This window comes from Elephas maximus, chromosome 22 (genome assembly GCF_024166365.1).
Source record: "Elephas maximus indicus isolate mEleMax1 chromosome 22, mEleMax1 primary haplotype, whole genome shotgun sequence".
Classification (NCBI taxonomy): domain Eukaryota; kingdom Metazoa; phylum Chordata; class Mammalia; order Proboscidea; family Elephantidae; genus Elephas; species Elephas maximus.
In genome coordinates this window covers 52,469,593-52,490,742 of record NC_064840.1, presented here as the reverse complement: position 1 = coordinate 52,490,742, position 21,150 = coordinate 52,469,593, and the positions used below count along the sequence as shown (strand labels likewise).

Below are 21,150 nucleotides of genomic sequence, written 5' to 3'. Positions count from 1 at the left end.
TTAACTTGGCCCTGAGTCAGGCACCCAGTGTCAGCGAGGTGCCTTTGATTTTTCTGGAGCTTCTCCACTCAGGCAAAGGACCATTTTAATAAGCTCATAATAATAGATGCAGAGGTGACTCAGAGCTGCAAATAAGGAGCCCTGCTGGGGGAGGGGATATTTGAGTTCTGGGGTGAGGGAAATTCAGTGGCATCTGGGTCTGAAACAATGACAAGCAGCTGCAGGGGAAGGGCTCCAAATGAGGAGTTTGGGGAACTTGGTTGGGGTTGGACCTGGGAGACTCAGTTTTCCCATCTGGAAAGGGACTAAATGACCTCCAAAGTCCCTTTCAAGTTGGAGACACTGGCTCTGCATTCTAGCCCTGCCTCCCACAGTGGGATTTAGTGCACCCTTGGAGAAGATTCCCAGTAGCCTGTCCTGGGGGGCGTCCCAATTTGAGCTCCCCTGTGGACTTTGCAATTCACCCCCCTCACCCCTCCCAGGGCCCAAAGAGAGGCAGGGCCCTCAGGCCATGGCGGTTTATTGATGCACATTGAAAGCACAGCACAGGCAGGTGTGCCCCCAGCACAGGGCAGACACAGGGCTGGGGAGGGCGGCGGGCACCCCCACAGCAATGCTGTAAGCAGAGGGGTAAAGGGCCTGGGGCCCATGTCCTCTCCTTCTCCATGCATCTCCCAGAGCCCCCAGGCCTTCTGACTTGTTCCAAGGAGGCAGCTGACCACTCCCCACTGGCTACAGGAGAGGCTACCAGCTGTCCTGTCCCCCTCTCTGAAGTTATGCCCTTGTTGGCCTGCTGGCCCCATCAGCCCTTCATCACAGGGGTCCAGGTGCTTGTCTGTGGTCTCTGTTGCCTCGGAGCCAGTCACTCTGGGGACCGCTCTCTTCTCTGTCTGACATCACCTCCATCATCCCTCAAACAGCTAGCTGCCTCCGTCACACCTCTCTTGTCACTCCGCCTGGTTTGCTTCCCTTAGGGAGTCCACCCCCACCAGCCTCCTGACCCATACAAAAGTAGGAAATCATGAGAATGCCAGGAGGCCAAGGAAAGACTTCACCAAGAACTTCCGGGGGAGGGCCTCTCAGCCAATAGGCCCACCAGGTGAGCTAACAGTGCCAGTGGGTGCGGGCGGGAGGTGGAGTGGCGGAGAATCCATGGTCTGGTTCACACACAGGCACAATACAGTCACGGCACCGCGGCAGAGCACGAGCGAGCAAAGCGGCACAGCCAGGTGGGTGCCAGGGCTCTGCAGGGAAGCCTTCAGCTCTCTAGTTCCACGCCAGGCCCCACCAGGGCCCAAGGCAGCCCCCTCCTGGTACCTCTGGGCCTCAGGGGTCTCTTTCCCCCTCCTCGACCCCAATGGCTGTCATTCCAGACCCCAGAGTTCTGAGCAAGGGAGAAAAAATGCTAGGTGTATCATCTCCAGAAAGAAGAAAGGAAAAATCCCAACAGCCCAGAGCCTCCAAAGCCAAGAGAAAAAAGGTCCCTTTCTAGAAAGCAGGAGGAGGGTCCAGAGTGGGCAGGTGGGGAAGGGGAGGGACATCTCTCCCCATGCAGGAAGAAGGTTCTACAGGGCAAGGAGCAGCCAGGGGGTACAGCTGGGCACAGGGACTATTTATAGGGGGAAGGGCCCCAGGCCAGAGTGGGAGGCACAGGGGACCCCAGCTCAGAGGGGAGGGGCATTCTGTGGTTGGCCCTGAGTGGGGTGGGTGGGGCTAAGGAAAACCACGCCCCACATCTCTCTGCATCTCTTCTGAAGGCAGGCAAACTACACATGGGCTTTGGCCCAGAGAGGCCTCCCTGGGAGAGCTCAGAAGGCCAGCAGGTCTCCGAGATGGAGGGCTAGGTTGAGGCAAGGAAGAACAGGACAGGGAAAATAGAGGAAAGGAGACGTCTCCAGAAATCCAAACCATCCGCTGACCTACTGAGGCTAAGAAGCCTTCCCAAGTCAATGGGGCACGGGGTGGGCCACACTTACCAAGAGGACCACCCCCTATTGCCTCCAGTGCCAAGGGGTGGGGGAAAGGAGTAGACTGGTGGAGCCCAGGGGACAAGGGGCAGGGGGAGAGAAGACCAACGCCCTGAACCTACGCCAGCCCATCTCCACCCTTCTGGTCCTCTCTCCCTAGTCCCCCGGCTCCCCAGGAGCCCCTAGCGGCCCACACTGATGTTGCAGGTCTTGCAGCTGGGGTCTTTCTTGGCATCGGCAGTGGACAGGCTCATGAGCTGGTGACCGCTGATCTCGCCCAGGGTGCCCAGGGACAGGTCGACGGGCTCGGTGTAGATGATCTCCAGGATGAGGTCCTGGGCATGGCGGAAGACCAGCTCTCCGTCCTCCACGCTGCAGGTGAGGAACTTGTTGCAGGCAATGTCCAGGAGGGGCAGGCGGTCGCGGCAGAAGCGGTCCCCCAGGGAGCCCTTGGGCGCCAGCACCAGGATGGCGTAGTGGTAGGCCGTGTACATACAGTAGAAGTCCGCAAAGTAGAGGTTGGTGCTGGGGTTGAAAAGGCGCTGGGCGGGGATCTGGAAGCGCCAGCGGCCGTAGGGGGAGTCCTGGGGAGGCTGGCCTGTGTTGAACTCCGTGTTGCAGCTGAAGAAGACACCGTGCAGCATGCCGCTGGTGGGAGAGCCGTGGCTGCCACTGTTGTCCTTCAGGTAGGGCTGCAGCATGTTCCCGCAGTGGGTCCTGCCGGCCGGGAGAAGTGGCGCAGGGAAGAGAAAATGCCCCTGGTCAGCAAGGCTGAGCTGCAGCTGCAGTGTGTGGTGGAGAAGGGAGGGGGCCCTGCTCCTGGCTCTCCCACCAGCCCCACGCCTCCAGCATTCAAAAATGTAGCATTCCAGAGCCCTCGTAGGGGGGGCCCTCGGAGATCGGCTCATCTAGCCCACTCCAGAGAAGAGATCTGAACCTGTCACTCCCCAGCTGAAAACCCTTGGATGGGGTGTCACTGTCTACATGAAAAGCAAGGCCCTCCTGATCTGGTCTTTCTGGCCTCTCTCTACCTCCTACCTCCCACTCCCCCACACACCCACCCGCAGGTAACACCCTTGTGCCACGTGTGAACTCCATGCCCAGCTCTTTCCTGCCTCTGCACCTTTGCAGTGCTCGTCCCTCTGTCTGGATTGCCCTTCCCACCTGTCTCCACCGGGCCTGGCAAACTCCTAATCATCCTTCAAGGCCCAGCACAGGTGTCCACTTCTCTCTAAAACCATCCTGGAACATCTGCCATTTACATGCCACAAATACTTGGCTGCCTACCACCATGTGCTGGATACCGTGACTGTTACTTGACGACCACACGTATTTATTATGTTAGAGCTTTCTGTCTCCCTGACTAGACTCTGAGGTTCTGGAGAGTTCGGCTATGGCTTTATTTATCCTTATATCCTAGAACATAGTGAGGTGCCTGGCACATACAGGTGCTCTTCATCTCTCTCTTTCTCTCTGTCAGCGAGTGCCCTCACCACATACCTTACTGTACCTTACTGCCTCACTTCTTTAATACAAACACTAAGCCTCTTTCCTCCAGCCTCCCCCTTTCCCATCCCACCTCAGGCTCTGCCCCATTTGAATGTGGTGATAAAGGACCTGAACTCAGTGGTCTCAGCATGCATGGGTAGGGGTGGACAATCCCTGATCCTGCCTCACTCTTGCCTGGTCCTGGCTGCCCTAGAGACCTGCTGGCGTGGTAGGCCAACCTGCTTCCCCTCTGGGTCTCAGTCTCCTCATCTGTATGTTAGAGGGTTGGACAGATCATCAATTTTCAAACGTTTTTGGACTGCAGAACCCCCCTTTTTTTTCTTCCCAAAGGAAAGTACACAAAGGCAGGCAATAGGCAAATAAAATTGAAGTTGCTGTAGTTGGATTATATAGGCGGGGGCCACAAAGCCCCATCCTCTGGTTTCCTCTCCAGCCCCCTCACTACACCCTGAGGTGTTCCCTGACAGAACTCCCTGGAGTCTCCAGGCTCTTCAGCACATAGTTTCAAAGCCCCTGAGCTATGTATTCCCTAGGACCTTTCATGCTCAGAATCCTCTCATAGCGAGCTTCCCTCACCCACCTCCCCTTTGGTCTTGAATTTGAGAGACAGCTGATCTGGCTAAGGTGGTAGAGCCCAGTGAAAGGAACTGTCCCAGAGAGGATCAAACCCAGGACCCTGTTAACCCTGGCCCGTTAGCACAGTGGTCTGCCGGGCTGCCTCCACCCCACTAGCCCTCTACCTTCCCTGGTGTCCAATCTCAAAGTAGCCATCACTGCAGAGCCTGTCTGGTAACATGAGGGCATGGGGACTTCAGAAGAGGGCCCGACAATCAACAGGGTGGGGGTGGCCTCAGAGTGAGCTAGGGCAAGTGCAGAAAAGCCTCAGGAAGGAATGAGAGGCTGAGTAGGCCCTGCTGGGGAGCCTGCGCCAGGCCATACCTGGCGTGCTGGAAGTACTCCTTGTGATGGTTGCGGTAGAAGACGGAGAAGCGAAGCATGCGGCCTGCTATCTGCTCTGCCTTCTCCTGCAGCTGAGCCAGGTGCTCCTTGGCATAATCTGCAAGAGCCCAGGTTGGGGGCAGCCATGCCGGTCAGCTGGGGCATCACAACCTCTTCCCCCAACTCGCCCACCCCACACGGTGAATGCCAGTCAATCCCTGTACTCCAGAGCAGCAGGAGATACCAAACAGCCACAGCATCTTGGGCTGAAGTGGAAACAGGCCAGCTGGCCTCACCTGGGAACACTGAGAGCTGGATGCTGTCTGTCCTTCTCATCCCTGTGGCCTCACTGCCAGAGCTCAGGGCTCTATGGGTCAGAAAAGGGCAAAAAGGCTGCCAGTTATACGATCATTCCAGGGCCTCACAGGCTGTAATCCTAGGCCAGCCTCAAGTAAAAAGAGGACCACCAGACAAAAGAAGGACTTGAGAGGGTAGAACCTCTCAAATCCAGCAGATAGGAGGCTGCCTATACCACCTACATGAAAGCTGGTTGTAATCAAAGGTAGGGGCTCATGAGGAGGCTGGAAAGAACCAAGCCTGGGCCTTACAGAGGTGAAGGTTTAGGCAGACCAGAGCCCAGGGCAGTGACTCTCTGCCAGAGCATCCCAGGAGAAGCAGGGAAGCCTGGAAACAGGATAGTAAAATTGAAACCCTCAGCCAGGGCCAGAGGCTGGGGTCCTGGAATCCAGGCACAGCTGCTGCTAGCCTACGCAGCACCTTTGTACAAATTTAAAAGGTGCCCTTTCCTCCTTGCTGATGCAGCCCTGGCCCATTTGGCAAGAGGAGTGTGGACTGGACTGCAGCTATCCCCAGGTCCCCCAGTTTGAATTAAACTCCCACTACATGTGGAGTTTTAGGGCTTTCCCTGGTGGGAGTGAAAGTGCTTCCAGGGAGTGGAGTTTTGCAGCAGAGCTAAGAAAAAGCACCACTCAAAAAACACTGGTATTTCAAGGAGACTTGGGGCATGGGCCTTGGCAGAGGACGGAGCCAGCAGCCTTAGAGGCCTGGGGCTGAGAACGTTCCCTGCCCCTTCCTTGTGACAGAGGGAGATCTGGAGCAGTTCTCACCATGGACACCAAAAGAATGGAATATTGTGGGATAGGTCCTGGGTCATCGATGACACACAAGCCCAGTGTTCATGCTGGAATTTGCAAATTAAGTTCTGCTAAGAGGGCTTCCAGGGCCATTGAATAGGGACCATTTTCCCTGACAAAGAGTTCAAAACAACCAATACGGGATACCCCTAGCCAGGAAAGTAACTCCATCTCTTTATGAAAGTGTTATTGTCAACAGAATTAGCAATGTTTACATCTGCTTCCTACACTAGGCTACAGGCTTCTTGAGGACAGGAGGGTCTTATCCATGTCTGGTTCCCCTATGGCCTAAGCATAATGCCTAGTGTACAGCAGGTGCTTATAAATGTCTGCTGGGTGGCAATGAAGCCTCCTCTTGACCGTAAGTAAGCTAGGTGGGCCCTAGGAACAGGATAATGATGTGAGAGCTGGGCCTTACCCCCAGTGCAGAACTCAACCGTCTCACTCCAGCCAGACACTAGGTACTCCCCGTCACTCTGCTTCACCGCTGTCTGTACAGCCACGCTGTACTCTGTGCGGGGGCTCAGGAACCAGTGGCCTCTTACTGTCATGGGCAGTGGCACAGCCTTGGCCACGAGCTTGGTGGGGACATCCTGAGGAATGAGGTATAGACAGAGAGCCAAAAGTCAAACTGCGGGGTCAGGCCCAATGTTGGCCTTCCCCCAAATTTCTCACTCCCGAAATGGCTCCCATTCCTCCTGAGAGGGCCAGAGTTTCAGAGATTCGATGGCTCCATGCCCTGGCCACAATTTTCTTGGATAAGCATTGGGATACTCCCAATAGGATTCAGATACTCCCTAGCCTGTGCCCTTCTTAAAAGCCCCTGATGCCCCATTCTCTTGGGACCTGAGGTAAAAGGCCACCAGGGAGGAGGCCCACAAAGTTGAGGGCAGCAAGACCTTCGTTTTTGAGGGAGACTTAGAGCTCTGCACACTGCAGTGCCGTCTCCACGGCAACGGCAAATGCTGAAAAGCCTGGGAGGAAGGGAAAATATGCCTTATCCTCTGGGGGGGAGCTTTAAGGGGGTGGTGTTGAACATTCGCATCACCGTGGCAACTGGCCTGCCAAAAGACACCCTGATCAGGAGAACCAGTTCCAGAGAGAGAGGGTGAGTAACCCACGCCGATGCTGTCGTCGTGGGAACCAGCTTCTTCCCACCTCACTCTTCCTCCTTCCTCCCTGCCAGCTTGAGAAGATGGGAGGCTTCCACCCACCTGCCCCCACGAAGGCTTTAACCCAGGGAAAAGACTCACTTCATAAGTTAAAGCACCAGCAGAGGACTCTCTAACATTTCCTTTCTAAACCAAGAACATAATAGGCCAGAGGGCAAGGGCCAGAGACGCTCACGGGGGGGCCTGAGGGAGAATCATTGAGTACCACCCCCTTCCCACTGCGCATGCTACCCTCCCAGTTACCAACAAGGCTGTTCCCTGAGCCCAGAGCTTCATCAGAACTTGAGACGCCATCCGTGTGTGTGATGTGGAGTCCTTGGCCCCATCCCAGCACAGTTCTCTGCCTATGTCTGAAAACCCGGTAATAATGTGATAATAGTGCTCACTGTGTGCTAGGCACTGTGCCAAACAACACACACATGTTATCTCATTGATTTCTCTCAACAACCCTGTGAGGGCTGGCATTTTTCCCTTTTCACCAGTGAAGAAACTCGGGCTCAGAGAGGTTAAATAAGTTTCTCAAGCTTACACAGTAAGAAGTCTGGATTTTAACCAGGTCTATCTGGTTCCAAGTATACCCCCCAGGCATTCCATTATCTGGCCTCCTTCAGAACAGGTGTTGGGAAGAGGTGCCTCTGGGCACCCTCTCTACTCACCCGGTGCTTGAACTTGTTGGAGTTCTTATTCTCCTTCTTGTTGAGGTCAATGAAGTAATGGGTGACCCTCTCCAGGTCACTGTTCTCCATGGCCCAGGAGATGCGGAAGGAGTCACAAGTGATGTTGTTAATCTCAATGCTGTGGGGGGTAGACAGCAGCTCCATGCTCCCCTCTGGTTTGGCTCCTGTGGGGACTGAGGGGAAGGGGAGGGATCAGCACCTCCCTCTCACTATGGAGTTTTCTGGAATGTCTTGCTGTCAACATCCCTTTCGAGGTGGAACCTTGAGAACCCCTGGACTGCACCTACGATCTGATGGAAAAGATTGTACAGGGAAGGTTGGAGAGAAGGGACTGGAGATGGAATGTGGTGTCCCCCCCAGGGGCTCTGGCACTCCTCAGAGGGGTCTACAGAGCAGACGGCACCTGACAGGTGGCAGAGGCAGTGGGAATGCTGCAAACGTGCTGGGCGGGACAGATTTGCAGCAGATGGAGCCGAGGAGGGAGGGGGCCTTCAGCCAGCAGGCGTGAAAAGAGAAAGGAATGGGGTGGGAAAGGGGTGGGGGTGGAGAGAATGGGTAAGGCAAGTAGGAGAGACGGGAAACACCTGCTGAGGAGCTGTGGTGCAAGGAACGAGGCAGCCGAGGGACCAAGGGTGCCAGGGCTCTTGGACACGGGCCTCTCTCTTCTCTGGGGCTTCAAACTCCACAGAAAGGAAGCTCCAAGAGTCACCACACCACAGGGCCATGTAGGTACATGGGAATATGCTCGTGGGAGGAGGGGAGCAGCATGGGCGACATGCTGTTATTCCACCCGTAAGTTTTACGACTCTCAGTCACTCTCTTTCAGCCGATCCACCCTTGACTGACTTTTAAATAATTAGCTTTCACGTTAACATCAGTTGTGCTAATAATTTCATAAATATTACCTCATGCAACCTCTCAATAGGTAGGTCTTATCCCCATTTTCCAGATGAGGTAACTAAGGTTGGGGGACACAAACATACTCAAGGTAACCCAGCTAATAAATGACTTGAACTCAGGTCTGTCTAACACTGGAGCCAAGTTCTAAGGTTGTGTCCCCTTGTGTGTGGTGTGTGTGTGTGTGTCACATGTGTGGTGTGTGCGCAAACATAGGAGCACTGGTGTTTCCACTGTTTATTTTTCCTGCTTCCTCCTTCCCTTTTGAGCAATTACGTTTTCTCTCACCTCTCTCTCTCGCTTCTTCAGTTCTCCCGCTACTCTGGCTGCTGTTCAGGTATAAAAGGACCACACCACCATCACCATCACTGGTGCTGATTCTGAGTTGATTCTGGCCTTGACTTTGGCTGGCTCACCTGAGCTCTGGGGCATGGCGCAGAGGCTTCTCTGGGACCAGAACATTAATGTGGGTTGGGCTTTCTCCCAGGGCATTTGCTTAGTAGCCAGTGGGTCGCAAGCTTTCCTAGTTCCCTCCTCAAGCCCAGCTCCCGGCACGGCACGCCTCATTTTTCTGGAGTGTCATCTCCCCTTCTCCTCTCTTCTCTCCCCGTCTCCTCTCCTTGGTCAGGAACTAGAGGTGAGGGTACCTTGTGCCTGCAAAAGCAGGTATTTTATTTATAGCTTCCAGAATTTACAGCCCACACTTTCCTGTCAGGTAAGTCTGCTCCAGAGCCTGGCACCTCTAAATTAATCTGTGGGCTGCCTGGATGGCAGGCACAAGGTGAGGTATGTGGGTGATGGCTCTTACCTGCCCCAGGGTATCACCTGAGTCCTTGTTTCATCTTAGCTTTCCACCCTAAAGCTTGTGCTTGCTTTTTATGAAGTTCAGCCATTTGCCTGTGGCTTTGTATACAAGAAATCCTAAGGTAAATAAGCATGGTGCTGCTACCCAGGTCCAACCCCAAATAAAACAGAACTGGATTGGGTGTCTGGAAACAACCTCACAGTAATAACCTAGTTTTGAATCCATAGGGACAGGTGGGAGCAGTGGGGAGTTACCATCTCCCCAGGCTCCCAGTGAGAAGCTTTCCAGGGAGACACATGTGCCCGCCTGCGCATACACACATACACCCACCCACGTACATGAACACAGACACACTTCCACCCCAGAGAGTGCCTCCTCAGAGCTCTCCCAGAGACAGGGGTAGCTGCGTTTGGTGATTGTGGTCTCCAGGACCTGGGTGTCTACATGTCCCTTCCTCTCACAATTCTAGGAAAGCTGAGATTACTCCCCCTCCCTACGCCCAGATGATTGGGGAAGGGCAGGGTGTGAGGGACAGGTTGAGGCAACACCATAGAAACACCCACACTCCCATGTGAATCCGCCCAGAGACAAGCATTTACACACCCACTCATAGGCAGGCACGTACACACGTCCTGCACACATACACACATGCACATAAGTATGCCCACCCACATCGCGTCACACACAGGCTGCACACACCTCCTCATGTACCTTCACTCCCACACACTCACTTACACACTTGGACACCTTCCTCCACCTTCCACATTCTCACAGTATTGTACCGCTTTCCTCCCACAAGCTGCCACATCCAGACAGACCTACAGGCGTTCATGTCCACAGGGGCACGCGCACACACTTGCATGCACTTTTGCACAAGCCATATTGGGGTAAAAGAGGAAGCTGCAGGCACCAACATGCATGCGTGCCACCTCTACAAGAAGGCACTCAAACGATATGCCTGTTTGTGCACACATGTCCACTTGGACACACTTCAGTCCCTACCCATATTCTCGTATTCTCTCTCAAGGCTCAAAGACACAGGCTTTGAAAATATGTTTGCCTCTGATCACAGGCTACCAACCGGAGCCCATCACATGCCAACAGGTCTGCCCACAGACGATGGCTTCTGCCCACTCTTTCCACCTCCCCAGCACCTTTTGCTCTGGAGTTGCACCTCCCCACATAGAAACCCTCTGGTTGCATACACTCCCACACACATGACAAGTGATATGTCCACCCCCTAAATATACTGGCTCACAGTGCCCCCACGCACATATACCCACAGGCTACTCGGATAACTCCTCCCACACACATATGTTACTCACGTGTACCAGAAGCATGTGTTCATAGACATGTCACACACCAGTCAAGTCACACACATGAGCAAACCGCACACAGACAGACCTACCTACGCATGCAAACCTCAGACTCCTCGCAAACATGCACACGCGTTGTACACACTGATACCCCTCACCCATACGCATTCAGAAGAGCTACCCAGATGCCAGAGGGAAAGCTTTCCCCTAACCTGCTGTCCCTGTTGGCATTGCTGACTGCAGCAGAATGGTCACGGGGTGACTAACTGTGGGGCCCCAGAGGCTGGATCCAGCTGTTAACCCCTTTGACAAGGGCCTAGGGGAAAGGGGACAAGGTCATCGGGCCTGGCATTCCAGAAGGGCACCCTAGGCACTGGCAGCACCCTGGTGTCCCAGCTCCCAGACCCTGGCCACTGGATTTCCTCTCCCGATAGACAGCAGGATGCTCTGGGGAGGAAGGGCACTCACCTGGCTCCACCGGGCTCTGCAGAGGAAGACCTGGGAGGGAAGGGAAGGGAGGGAAGGAGACCTCTGTGTGGATGAGCTCCCCAGGCACAGGAGCAGTGGCCAGACTCTGGGTCACAGGCAGCAGCACTGGCTTGCTCCTCTCCTGGCTGCCCAGGAGGCTTCTTCCATGCCCCGCAGGCAGCTCCTGTCTGGCTCTGCAGCACACTGCTGCTGCCCCCCGTGAGACAATATTCCCCAGCCGAGTGCAAGGAGAGAGGCAAGAGAGAAATAAAAGCAGCGTGGAGGAGAGAGAGGCAGAGAAGGCGAGAAGGAACGGGAGAGACAGACCGAATCTGGCTCCACCAATGGGATCAGTGGCTGCACAGCGTCAGGTGATAATAAGCAAGCTTGGTCCCTGCTAGGCTCGGCTGGTGGGAGGGGGAAAGGGCAGAGGGTCTCCCAGGGAGCTACACAGACGTCCTCAGTGACAGCGGTGGCTGCTGCCACCTTCCCCCATTCTTTCAGGGCAAGTTGCCCTCAGAAGAAGTCCATCCAACACACCCCTACCTGAAAATCTCTGACTTGAATGAGGCCCTTAAACTTTAGGATGCTGGGAGGGGGTGGGGCTAAGCTCAAGGGCTTGAGAGCCCCAAAACAAGGATTCTGATTGGGGGAAGGGGAGGCAAGCTGTAAAGGGGTCCGGATGGGGTATGTGAGCCATGGGGGTTCTGTCTTCTGCCTGGATTCTCTCCTTGGCGCCGTTTGCTGATCTGTGGCTCCATTTTCCTATCAACTGTATCGAGAGAGCAGACCTGCAGCCCAAGGGACCCCTGATTCTCTAATGAGAACCTTCTGGCTGCTTAGGCATCCCCAGGGAAATGGACAGCAGAGAGAAGCTGTGGAGCAATGAAGGGTGTGTAGGTGTAAGAAAAGAGGTGGGGAGGAACATACAGAGCTTTGAGTGTTCTCATCCCAGCCCACCATCTGAGGTCAGAGAAAGCCAAGCTGAATATGTCGGCTAGAGAGGGTAGTATCTGCTTTCTTATCGGCAGGAGGTTTTCCTACTCACCAAGAAGCGAGGACACCGTGGATTCCACCACGAAGAGCACTCAAAGCAAGTTGAATCAAACAACAAAAATGACAAGAACACCCCTGTTAGGCATGTGTGGTATTGAAAAGCGTGGGCTTTGCAATAGGAGAGGTATGGTTAAAATTCTTGCTCTATCACTTTCTAGCTAGTGGCCTTAGACAAGTTACTCAACCTCTCTGAGCCTCAGTTTTTTTAATCTGTCAAATGGGATAATACAGGGTTATTGTGATCACTAAATGAGATAATTATGTAAGTCATTTAGCTTTGGGCCTGGCACATAATACGCACACAGTCAATATCAGAGCTGCTATCAGTCCCATCATTACTAATAGTCTCTTCCTACAAGAGCCCATGGTCTTTCAGGGGAAGAAAAGTGGACATTCCAATGACACAACTACAGAACAAGGAGTACCCAACTAAATTGCAAGGTAGAGATAAGAACTCAGAGAAAGAGGAGTCATGACCAGCTCTAGAATGCAGGTGGGGCACAGTCAAGAGGAGACTGAACGCATAAGTGTGGGGGGAGTCGGATGGGCTTAGTGCTGGGGTGAGGGCCTCAGAGAGCTGTAGAAGGCATGAGCCGAGAGTAAGGGACACTCACCGAGAGGGAGCCACGGGGCTGCAGATGTTGGTGGCAAAGGTTAGGAGGTGACAGTAGACAGAGAGTTGTTCATAGGATGCAAAGACAAGCAGAAGCCAATCCTACCTTAAATGGGTGTGGACAACCTGAGCAAGTTGTGTCAGGTTCTCAACCACAGAATGTGGCGTGGTGTGTTACACTGGGGCAGGATCAAGCACTCCCTTGGCCAAACATAACTAGAGCCCTCCCCTCACACACCTACACTGAGATGATGAAACTCAGAAGAGAATCAAAACATAATCCCTTGGTTATGGCAAAGCAACAGACATCTGGACTAAAACCCGGCCCCTAAGACCAACCTGGGGTAGTGTGAGGACCTTGTGGGTGGTGTGAGGAAGTCAGATTCTCTGTGACTTGGTTTCCCCTTCTGTAACAGGCAGCCTAGTGCGAACGTCACCTCTGCCTCTCACCTTCTCAGGGTTACATGTGGATACTACGTGAGATCAAGTGTACTGAGGAGTGCACAATAACCCTCTGAATACCTTTTTGTGGAGCTTTGTGCTAGCGTCAGGTGAAGGCACAGACCCTTTCAGAGCTTCTGCTGCTTCTTGCCTCACAGGACTTCTATACAGATCACAGGCGAAAACACATGGTAAGAACAAAACACAATGTGCTAAGTATAACTCATTCTGCATGAAACCAACTAAACCACCACCAAGAGGCATTTCTGCTACATTTTTATTTTTAATAATATTTTATTATACAAGTAATACAAGATCATTGGAGAAAGACAGGAACATTTCATTTTTAAATTTATGAGAATTAAAATGGTTTGTTTCCCTACCGTCCAGGAATATGAATAATAGATACATATATGTAATTTATTAATGAAAATAGAATGAGAGTATAAATACTGTTTTATAGCCTGCTTTTCCCCCTTAATTTTCCTGTTCATTACATAGTCTTTCTGCAGTATCGTTTTAAATTGCTGTGTAGTGTTTAATTGTCAGGTCATGCACTCGTCTTTTGGAGCCAATCCAAAAGACTGGCTTTTTCATGATTTGTTTATGATTAAATTATTTTTTCTTTTTCACTACTCTAAACAACACTGAAGTGAACAGTCTTACAGTAAAATCTCTTCCCATACCTTAATTGTATTTCCAATGAAATATTAAAGAGTATGGACTTTATTTGAATACTGATTTTAACGAGCTATTAAAAAAAAACTACCCTCTTAATATTGCTTATGTATTTTATATAATCAAAATGTTTACATGCATTTCCCCATGGTTAAACCAAGTGTGGAGATCTCTGTAGCTAATGAACGTGCATGCATCAGAGATTCCATGAAAATCACCTTGTTCATTTATACACAGTGACGACGACAGGAGTGGGGAAGGACTAGTTATAAGAATTGTATGGATTTCTGAGTGCTTATTTATCTTACCTTTTTTGAAATTATGTTTAGACATCCTACAATCCTCACTGCTCCCCCCCCTTTTTTTTTAACTTAATAAAGGGCATTAAAGCGATTCTAAAAATTGGACACATGTCTGAGCATTACTCAAAGAAAATAAAATAAAAGCTAAAAGAAAATAAGTCTTTTAGCTTTTATTAAACTTAAATATTTAACAATTTCAAGACACGGAAAAATAGCTGAATTATATTTAAGAACTCTAAAAAACTATAGAAGAGACACCAATGAAATATTGGAGGGGCAAAAGAAAATTCAAGGGAAGAAGGCAGAGAACAACGGAGAAAGAGAACTGGAACTGAAATGAGAAGTGGAGGGACTAATCTAATAGAAATATAATATTGGAATAATCAATGTTTTACTTGAAATGAAAGAACATAATGTAGAGAATATGGTATACCACCGAGCACTGTATGGCAAGATATCGAGAGAAAGAGTTAGACATATTGAACATACTGCTATGATGGAAAGGCTTCTCCTGACTCATCCAATATTTGCTACTGTATTCTATTAAGAGAGCTGCTTACAGAAGAACCTATAGAGAAGATATATGAAAATATAACTCAATGATGGCTTTTACATCAATGTGCCACAATTAAACTACCGGTTGGAAACAATCCACCCTTATTTTTCTAATGCATATCCAGATTTGCCACTTGGTCTCACCACAAACTAGAACTCATTCATTCATTCAGCATATATTGGGTGCTTACTATATATCAGGCACCATTTTGAGCAATGAGGATACAGTTGTGGGAGGAAGGGGGAGGAAGACAAAAAGTCCTGCCCTTATGGAGCTTACATTCTAGTGGGGGGAAGACAATGAATGAATGAATGAATGAACATATATAAAGTAGTGATAAATACTCTAGAGAAAAATAAGTTAGAAAATAGTGGTAGAGAATGTCACAGGAGGTCAGGGAAGGCCTCTCTGAAAAGGTGACTTTGGAATAAAAGATCTCAACGAAGGGAGGGACAAAGGGAGGGAGAAGCCATGTAGAAACACCTGGGGGCTAAAACAAAGATGAGAAGGTAAAGGAGACAGGGATACTAAATGACTGGAAACAGAACAATTAGAATAGAAATGAAAATGTTGACACATTGTAAAAAATGTAACCAATGTCACCGAAACTGCTAAATGGGAACCTAATTTGCTGTGTAAACTTTCACCAAAGCACAATAAAGTATTGTTTTAAAATAAATAAACAAATACCTGGGGAAGAGCATTCCGTGTAGCAGGCGCCAAGGCCCTGATGCAGAAGCGGGTCTGTGTTCTAGCAACAGCAAAGAGGCCAGTGTGGCTGGAGCAGAATGAGTGAGTGGAGTGTGGTAGGAGTTGAAGCCAGAGAGATGGTGGGTGGAGGGACATGCAGGACCTCGTAGGCCATTATGAAGCCTCTGGTTTTTGCCCTAAAATGGGAAGCCATTGGGAAGTTTAGAGCAGAGACCTGACCTAATGTGAAATATGTTAATTATGCTATTTGCGACTAGACTGAGGGGATCCAGGTGGGAGCAGGGAGGCTGGTTAGGGGGCTATTGCAGTATCTCCAGCAAAAGATGATGGTGGCCTAGCCCAGGGTAGTGATGAAAAGTGGTAAGATCCTGGATCTGTTTGGAAGATACAGCTGACATAATAGATGTAGCACATGATAGAGAGAATAACCGCAAGATACGTGACCTGAACAACTAGAAGAATGGAGTTGATGTTTACTGAGATGGGGGGAACTTTGGAGGAGTAGGTTGAAAAGGAAGTTTGGATTTGAGATGCCTAGCAGACATCCAAGTGGAGATGTGAAATAGGCAGAAATACACGTCTGGAGTTCAGAGAGGTCCAGACTGGAGATACGCAGTTAGGAGTCATCAGCACACAGTACACTGAAGTCACGAAACCAGACCATTGTCAAGGGAGTAAGTATTGAGGAAAAAAGAGAAGAGTTTCAAGTACTGAATTCTAGAGCTCTGCAATGTTTAGAAGTCAAGGAGAGGAGGAACCAGCAAAGGAGACTGAGAAGCAATGTCCTGCAAAATGAAACAAATAAACTAGGATAAATTACATGTAGAGCACATGTAAGCACTTGAATTTGGATAGCATTCTCTTGGACAGCATTCTCATACCACACATTCCACTTTTATTCTACTCAAACATATTCAAAGCAGTTCCTTATTCATTTAGCATTTTCAATGCCCATCAAGAATTCACAGGAATAGGACTTTGACAAAATATGACTATACCTTCTGAAACCTGTATTTAGACCCAGAAAAGTGTATATTGTTCTTAAGAATTCGAGCATTGGTTGAACTATTTATCAGAAAAGAATGAGAATATTGTCTTTACTATAAAATATGTGGAAATAAATGTGGTAAAATATTATTAATGTCGATTAAGAGCTGCTACAATTACATAAGTTTCGTGGGTTTAGCTAGTTAATTTACGTGTTTATTTCGAGGCTAGATAAAACAATGAACGCTCTTGGGGAGAGCAAAAAAGAAAGAAAAATGGTGCTGAAAGTATATTAGCCTAATTAGAGGGAAGTTGGGGAATGTTCCTAAAGGGAAATCCTAATAACCAGTTTTAGAAAGTAACCCCCAAAATGCCAAAGGTAGAAGGTCTGATTTACTGGTAAGTCTTCTCCTTTGTCCTTTTGGGGTAAAAGATGTTGTGGAAATCCAACAAATAGTGCAGAAAGGTATTGGTTAAATAATTTATGTGGAGTACTATTTAGCCATTAAAAGAAATAACTTATGTCATGATTGAATTACAACCCCCCCCAAAATGTGTCTATCAATTTGGCTGGACCATGATTCCTGGTATGGTGTGATCTTCCTGTATGTTGTAAATCCTGCCTCTATGATATTAATGAGGGAGGATGAGCGGCAGTTGTGTCAGTGAGGATTGGATTGTGTTTTGAGGCAATCTCTTGAGATATAAAAGACAGAAGCAAGCAGAGAGACAGGGAGACCTCATATCACAAAGAAAGCAGCACCAGGAGCAGAGCGCGTCCTTTGGACCTGGGGTCCCTGCGCCTGAGAAGCTCCTGGACCAGAAGAAGATTGAGGACAAGGACCTTCCTCCAGAGCCGACAAAGAGGGAAAGCCATCCCCTGGAGCTGACATCCTGAATCTGGACTCTGAGCCTACTTTACTGTGAAGAAATAAATTACTCTTTGTTAAAGCCGTCCACTTGTTGTATTTCTGTTATAGCAGCACTAGATGACTAAAACAACTTAGAATATTTAATAACTCAGAAAAATCTTTGTTAAGAGAGAAAAAGCAGGATATAGCACCATATGTAAAAATACCTTAATTTTAAAAACCTATATGCATAGAAAAACCAACATCAAATACATATAAAAATTGATGTGATAATAATAGATGATTTTCATTTCCTTCTGAGTGCTTTTTAAAATCTTCTAAATTTTCTACAACGAACAAATATCTTTTAACACAAAACAAAAAAATTAGGAGCTGCCAAAAGGCTGGTGGAGCCCTGGTGGTGCAGCCGTTAACAGCTCAGCTGCTAACCAAAAGGTCAGCAGTTTGAATCCCCCAGCCGCTCCTTGGAAACCCTATGGAGCAGTTCTACTCTGTCCTGCAGGGTCGCTATGAGTCAGAATTGACTCTACAACAACGGGTTTGTTTGTTTTTTGGTAAAAGGTTGGTGGACATTAAAGCCCAGAGAATCAAATCAAATAAATTTCATCTAGCGCTTCAGTCAGAAGCTAAGGAATTCTGTGTGTAGGGATTTTATTTGGTTATCATGAAACCGATATGGAGAAGACAAGTTGAAAAAAATCTGGTTAGGCACCAACAGAATACAATACTAATATAGTATTAAATTGGCAAAAACATGTCTAAAATTTTAAGAGCCAATACTGAAAAGGATATGGACAAACATTATAGGTACTCTTTTTTAAAAATATTTTTATTATGAAAATTTTCAGACATGTAAAAAGATAGAAACAGTACTATTAAAAACAACCATATATTTACTAACTCATACTTTATAATTACTGACTCTTTATCCATCTTCTCTCCCACTTTTCCACCCCCATGTTAAGTTAAAGTAAAATCCAATACATCAGTTTGGCAAGTAGCCTCTGGGGTCTCAAAAGCTTGTGAGCAGCCATCTACAATACACCTATTGGTCTCTATTCATTTGGAGCAAAAGAGAAAGAAGGAAACCCAAGAATCAGAGAAGGAACTGGTCTACAGGACTAATTTTCTCCATAAACCACAGTCTCCTCTACTTTGACACCGGAAGAGCTAGATGGCTCTTGGATACTGAAGTCCCGATTAGCAACACAGTAGATGAATCCTAATAGAAAGGGAGAAAAATGTGGAACAAAACTTCAAATTCCCCAGGAACGCATACTTATGAGACTGGAGGAATCCAAGGGACCATTGTCCTGAGATACTCTTTAAACTCTGAACAGAAAGTATATCCTGAAGTTACCTTTTAACTAAATAGCAGGTTAACTCAAAACAAAAAATGTCAATCGAGTACTGAGCTCTTTTAAAAAATTAACTATATGTGCCCAAATGGACAACCAAAGCAAGCAAAACTAAACCCATTGCCACAGAGTTGATTCTAACTCATAGTGACCCTACAGGACACAGTAGAACTGTCCTGTAGGCTTTCCAAGGTTATAAATCTTTACAGAAGCAGACTGCCACATCTTTCTCCTGCAGAGCAGCTTGTGGGTTTGAATTGCTGACCTTTAGGTTAGCAGTCAAGCGCTTAACCGCTGCACCACCATGGCTCCTGTCAATGGACAATGGTTAAAATATGGATGAGAAGGTTTAGGGGCTGTGAGAGAAGGTTCATGGGAATGGAACAACTAGAATGGAAATAATAATGTTGACACAATGCAAAAAATCTAACCAATGTCAATGAACAGTATGTGTGGAAATTGTTGAATGGGAACCTATTTTGCAGTGTGTATGTTCACCAAAAATACAATATTTTTTATATAAATCATAGCATTTCATAAAATGACAATGGCAACAGAATTTGAGAAGACTGAAAACAGATGGAAGAGTGGTAAAAGACTTAGGAGACCAAGAAAACTGACTCCTAAGGCAGTAATGAGGGCACCAAGAGCCAAACCAGTACTCACTGAGGCGCTCATAACCAGTTAGCTCCAGGTTCCTTTTGAAGTGGAGGTGAGGAAAAGGGGAACTAGCCGGAGGAGGATGGGTTGCAAGTCTGCTTAAAAAGCAGTCAGATCCCCAGATTCCCTTCCCAGCTCTATGAAGTTAGGCAAACGCTTCTCTCCTACCAAGGCAAAAACCTGCAAATGTATTCTCTGGAGAAAGCAAAGCAGGTCTCTAGGGGGCAGGCGAGTTATGTTATATGCACTCTTATATATTATACGGAAACGCTGGTGGTGTAGTGGTTAAGTGCTACACTGCTAACTAAAATGTCAGCAGTTAGAATCCACCAGGTGCTCCTTGGAAATCATATGGGGCAGCTCTACTCTGTTCTTTAGGGTCGCTAGGAGAAGAATCAACTCGATGGTTTTTTTAAAAAATATGTTATATAGATATTCTTGTATGCATATATTTAGTAGTGATGCATTATCAGCACAATCCTTTTTTAAAGCAATTTAGCAACATGGAACCATCAAATGTACCGCCACTGTGGAAAAGTTTGGCAGTTTGTTATAAAACTAAGCATACAAGTCATATGACTGAGGCATTAGTGGTTCTGTGGTTGAATTCTTGCTCAGCCAATGTGCCTCGTGTGCAGCCACCATGCTGTCAGTGGAAGCTTGTGTGTCACTACAATGCGGAACAGATTTCAGTGGGGCTAGAAAGGCATGGTCATCTACTTCTGAAAATCAGCCAATGAAAACCCTATGGATCTCAAGTTCTGACCCGCAACGGATCATGGGGATGGTGCAGGACTGGGTGGCATTTCATTTTGTTATGGATGGGGTCATCATGAGTTGGGGGCAACTCAACAGCAGCATTTATCCCAGAGAAATGAAAATCTATGCTTACTCAAAACCTATACGCAAATGTTCATAGTAACTTTACACATAACAGTGAACAACTGGAAACAACTCCGATATTCTTCAAAAGGTGACTGGTTAAGCTGTGGTACATACATACTATGGGTAGGGAACAATAAAAAAGAATGAATTATTGATACATGCAACAACTTGGAAAATCTCTAGGGAATTAGGGTGAGTGAAAAAAGCTATCCCAAGGAGTCACATACTGTACGAGTTCACTTATATAACATTCTTAAGATAACAAAATTATAGAAATGGAGAACAAATCAGTGTTTGTCAGGGGAGGGTGAGGATAGGGACAGAGGTAGGCATGGCTATTAAACGGGCATATCTTGACGGTATCAATGTTACTATTCTGGTTGTGAGATTGTACCATAATTTTGTAAGACATTACTATTGGGGGAATTCCAGTAAACCGTACTTGGGATCACTCTGCACTATTTTTTTTTTTAACAACGGTGAGTATATCTATAATTATCTCAAAATATAAAGTTCACTTTAAAAAACTGCACATGTTCTTTAGGTCAGTTACTCCAGCTCTGGACATCTGACCAAGGGAATAACCCAAAAGAAGAAAAAAACATTAAACGAACCAGATGTTCACCGCAGAGTTATTTACAACCGAGGGAAAAAAAAAAAAAAAAAAAAAAAATCTAAGTGTCCAAACAACAGGGAAATAAATCACGATGTACCTGTCTGTTTCCTAGTGCTGCTGTAACATATACCACAAGTAGGTGGATTTAAAGAACAGAAATTTGTTTTTGTCACAATGTAGGAGGCTAGGAGTCCAAATTCACTGCTCTTTGTCCAGTCTGGTGGGGGGGTGGTGGTGGTGGTAAATTCCTGTCTCAGTTTCAAGTCCTGCTTGCTCAGTGATCTAGAGGTATCCATTGCTTTGCTTCTGTGTCTCTTCTGCTTTTTTATAACTCAGAAGTGATTGGGTTTAGGACACACCCTACATTGATATGGTCTTATTAACATAACAAAGAAAACCTTAATTTCCAGACAGAATTACATCCACAGGTACAGCGATTAGGATTCCAACATATATTTCGGGGAGACACAATTCAATCCATAACAGCACACGACAGAGAATTACTCATTTG

The 21,150-nt window shown here is 48.0% G+C and overlaps 1 protein-coding gene across 2 annotated transcripts; it reads right to left on the bottom strand.

Moving 5' to 3' along the window:
- Window positions 1-508: 508 nt before the first annotated feature.
- Window positions 509-11,121, bottom strand: PHYHIP (phytanoyl-CoA 2-hydroxylase interacting protein). Of its 2 annotated transcripts, none has more exons than XM_049865940.1 (5): window positions 10,905-11,121; window positions 7,398-7,591; window positions 5,988-6,162; window positions 4,416-4,533; window positions 509-2,684 (listed from the first exon to the last, which is right to left on the bottom strand). In XM_049865940.1, the coding sequence occupies exons 2-5, from the start codon at window positions 7,560-7,562 to the stop codon at window positions 2,150-2,152; spliced, it is 993 nt and encodes a 330-aa protein (XP_049721897.1). In that variant the 5' UTR covers window positions 7,563-7,591; window positions 10,905-11,121; the 3' UTR covers window positions 509-2,149. The 2 variants fall into 2 exon arrangements, with proteins under 2 accessions (XP_049721897.1, XP_049721898.1); XM_049865941.1 differs by lacking the exon at window positions 10,905-11,121 and adding an exon at window positions 8,732-8,743.
- Window positions 11,122-21,150: the final 10,029 nt, after the last annotated feature.

What these genes read in the sequence shown, in the direction of transcription:
- PHYHIP (XM_049865940.1), bottom strand. Translation starts at nt 7,562, where the DNA reads ATGGAGCTGCTGTCTACCCCCCACAGCATTGAGATTAACAACATCACT. An exon ending in CCAACAAGTTCAAGCACCGG is followed by an intron (nt 6,163 to 7,397) that starts GTGAGTAGAGAG and finishes CTCATTCCTCAG; the next exon opens with GATGTCCCCACCAAGCTCGT. An exon ending in GAGTACTTCCAGCACGCCAG is followed by an intron (nt 2,685 to 4,415) that starts GTATGGCCTGGC and finishes CCCGGCCGGCAG; the next exon opens with GACCCACTGCGGGAACATGC.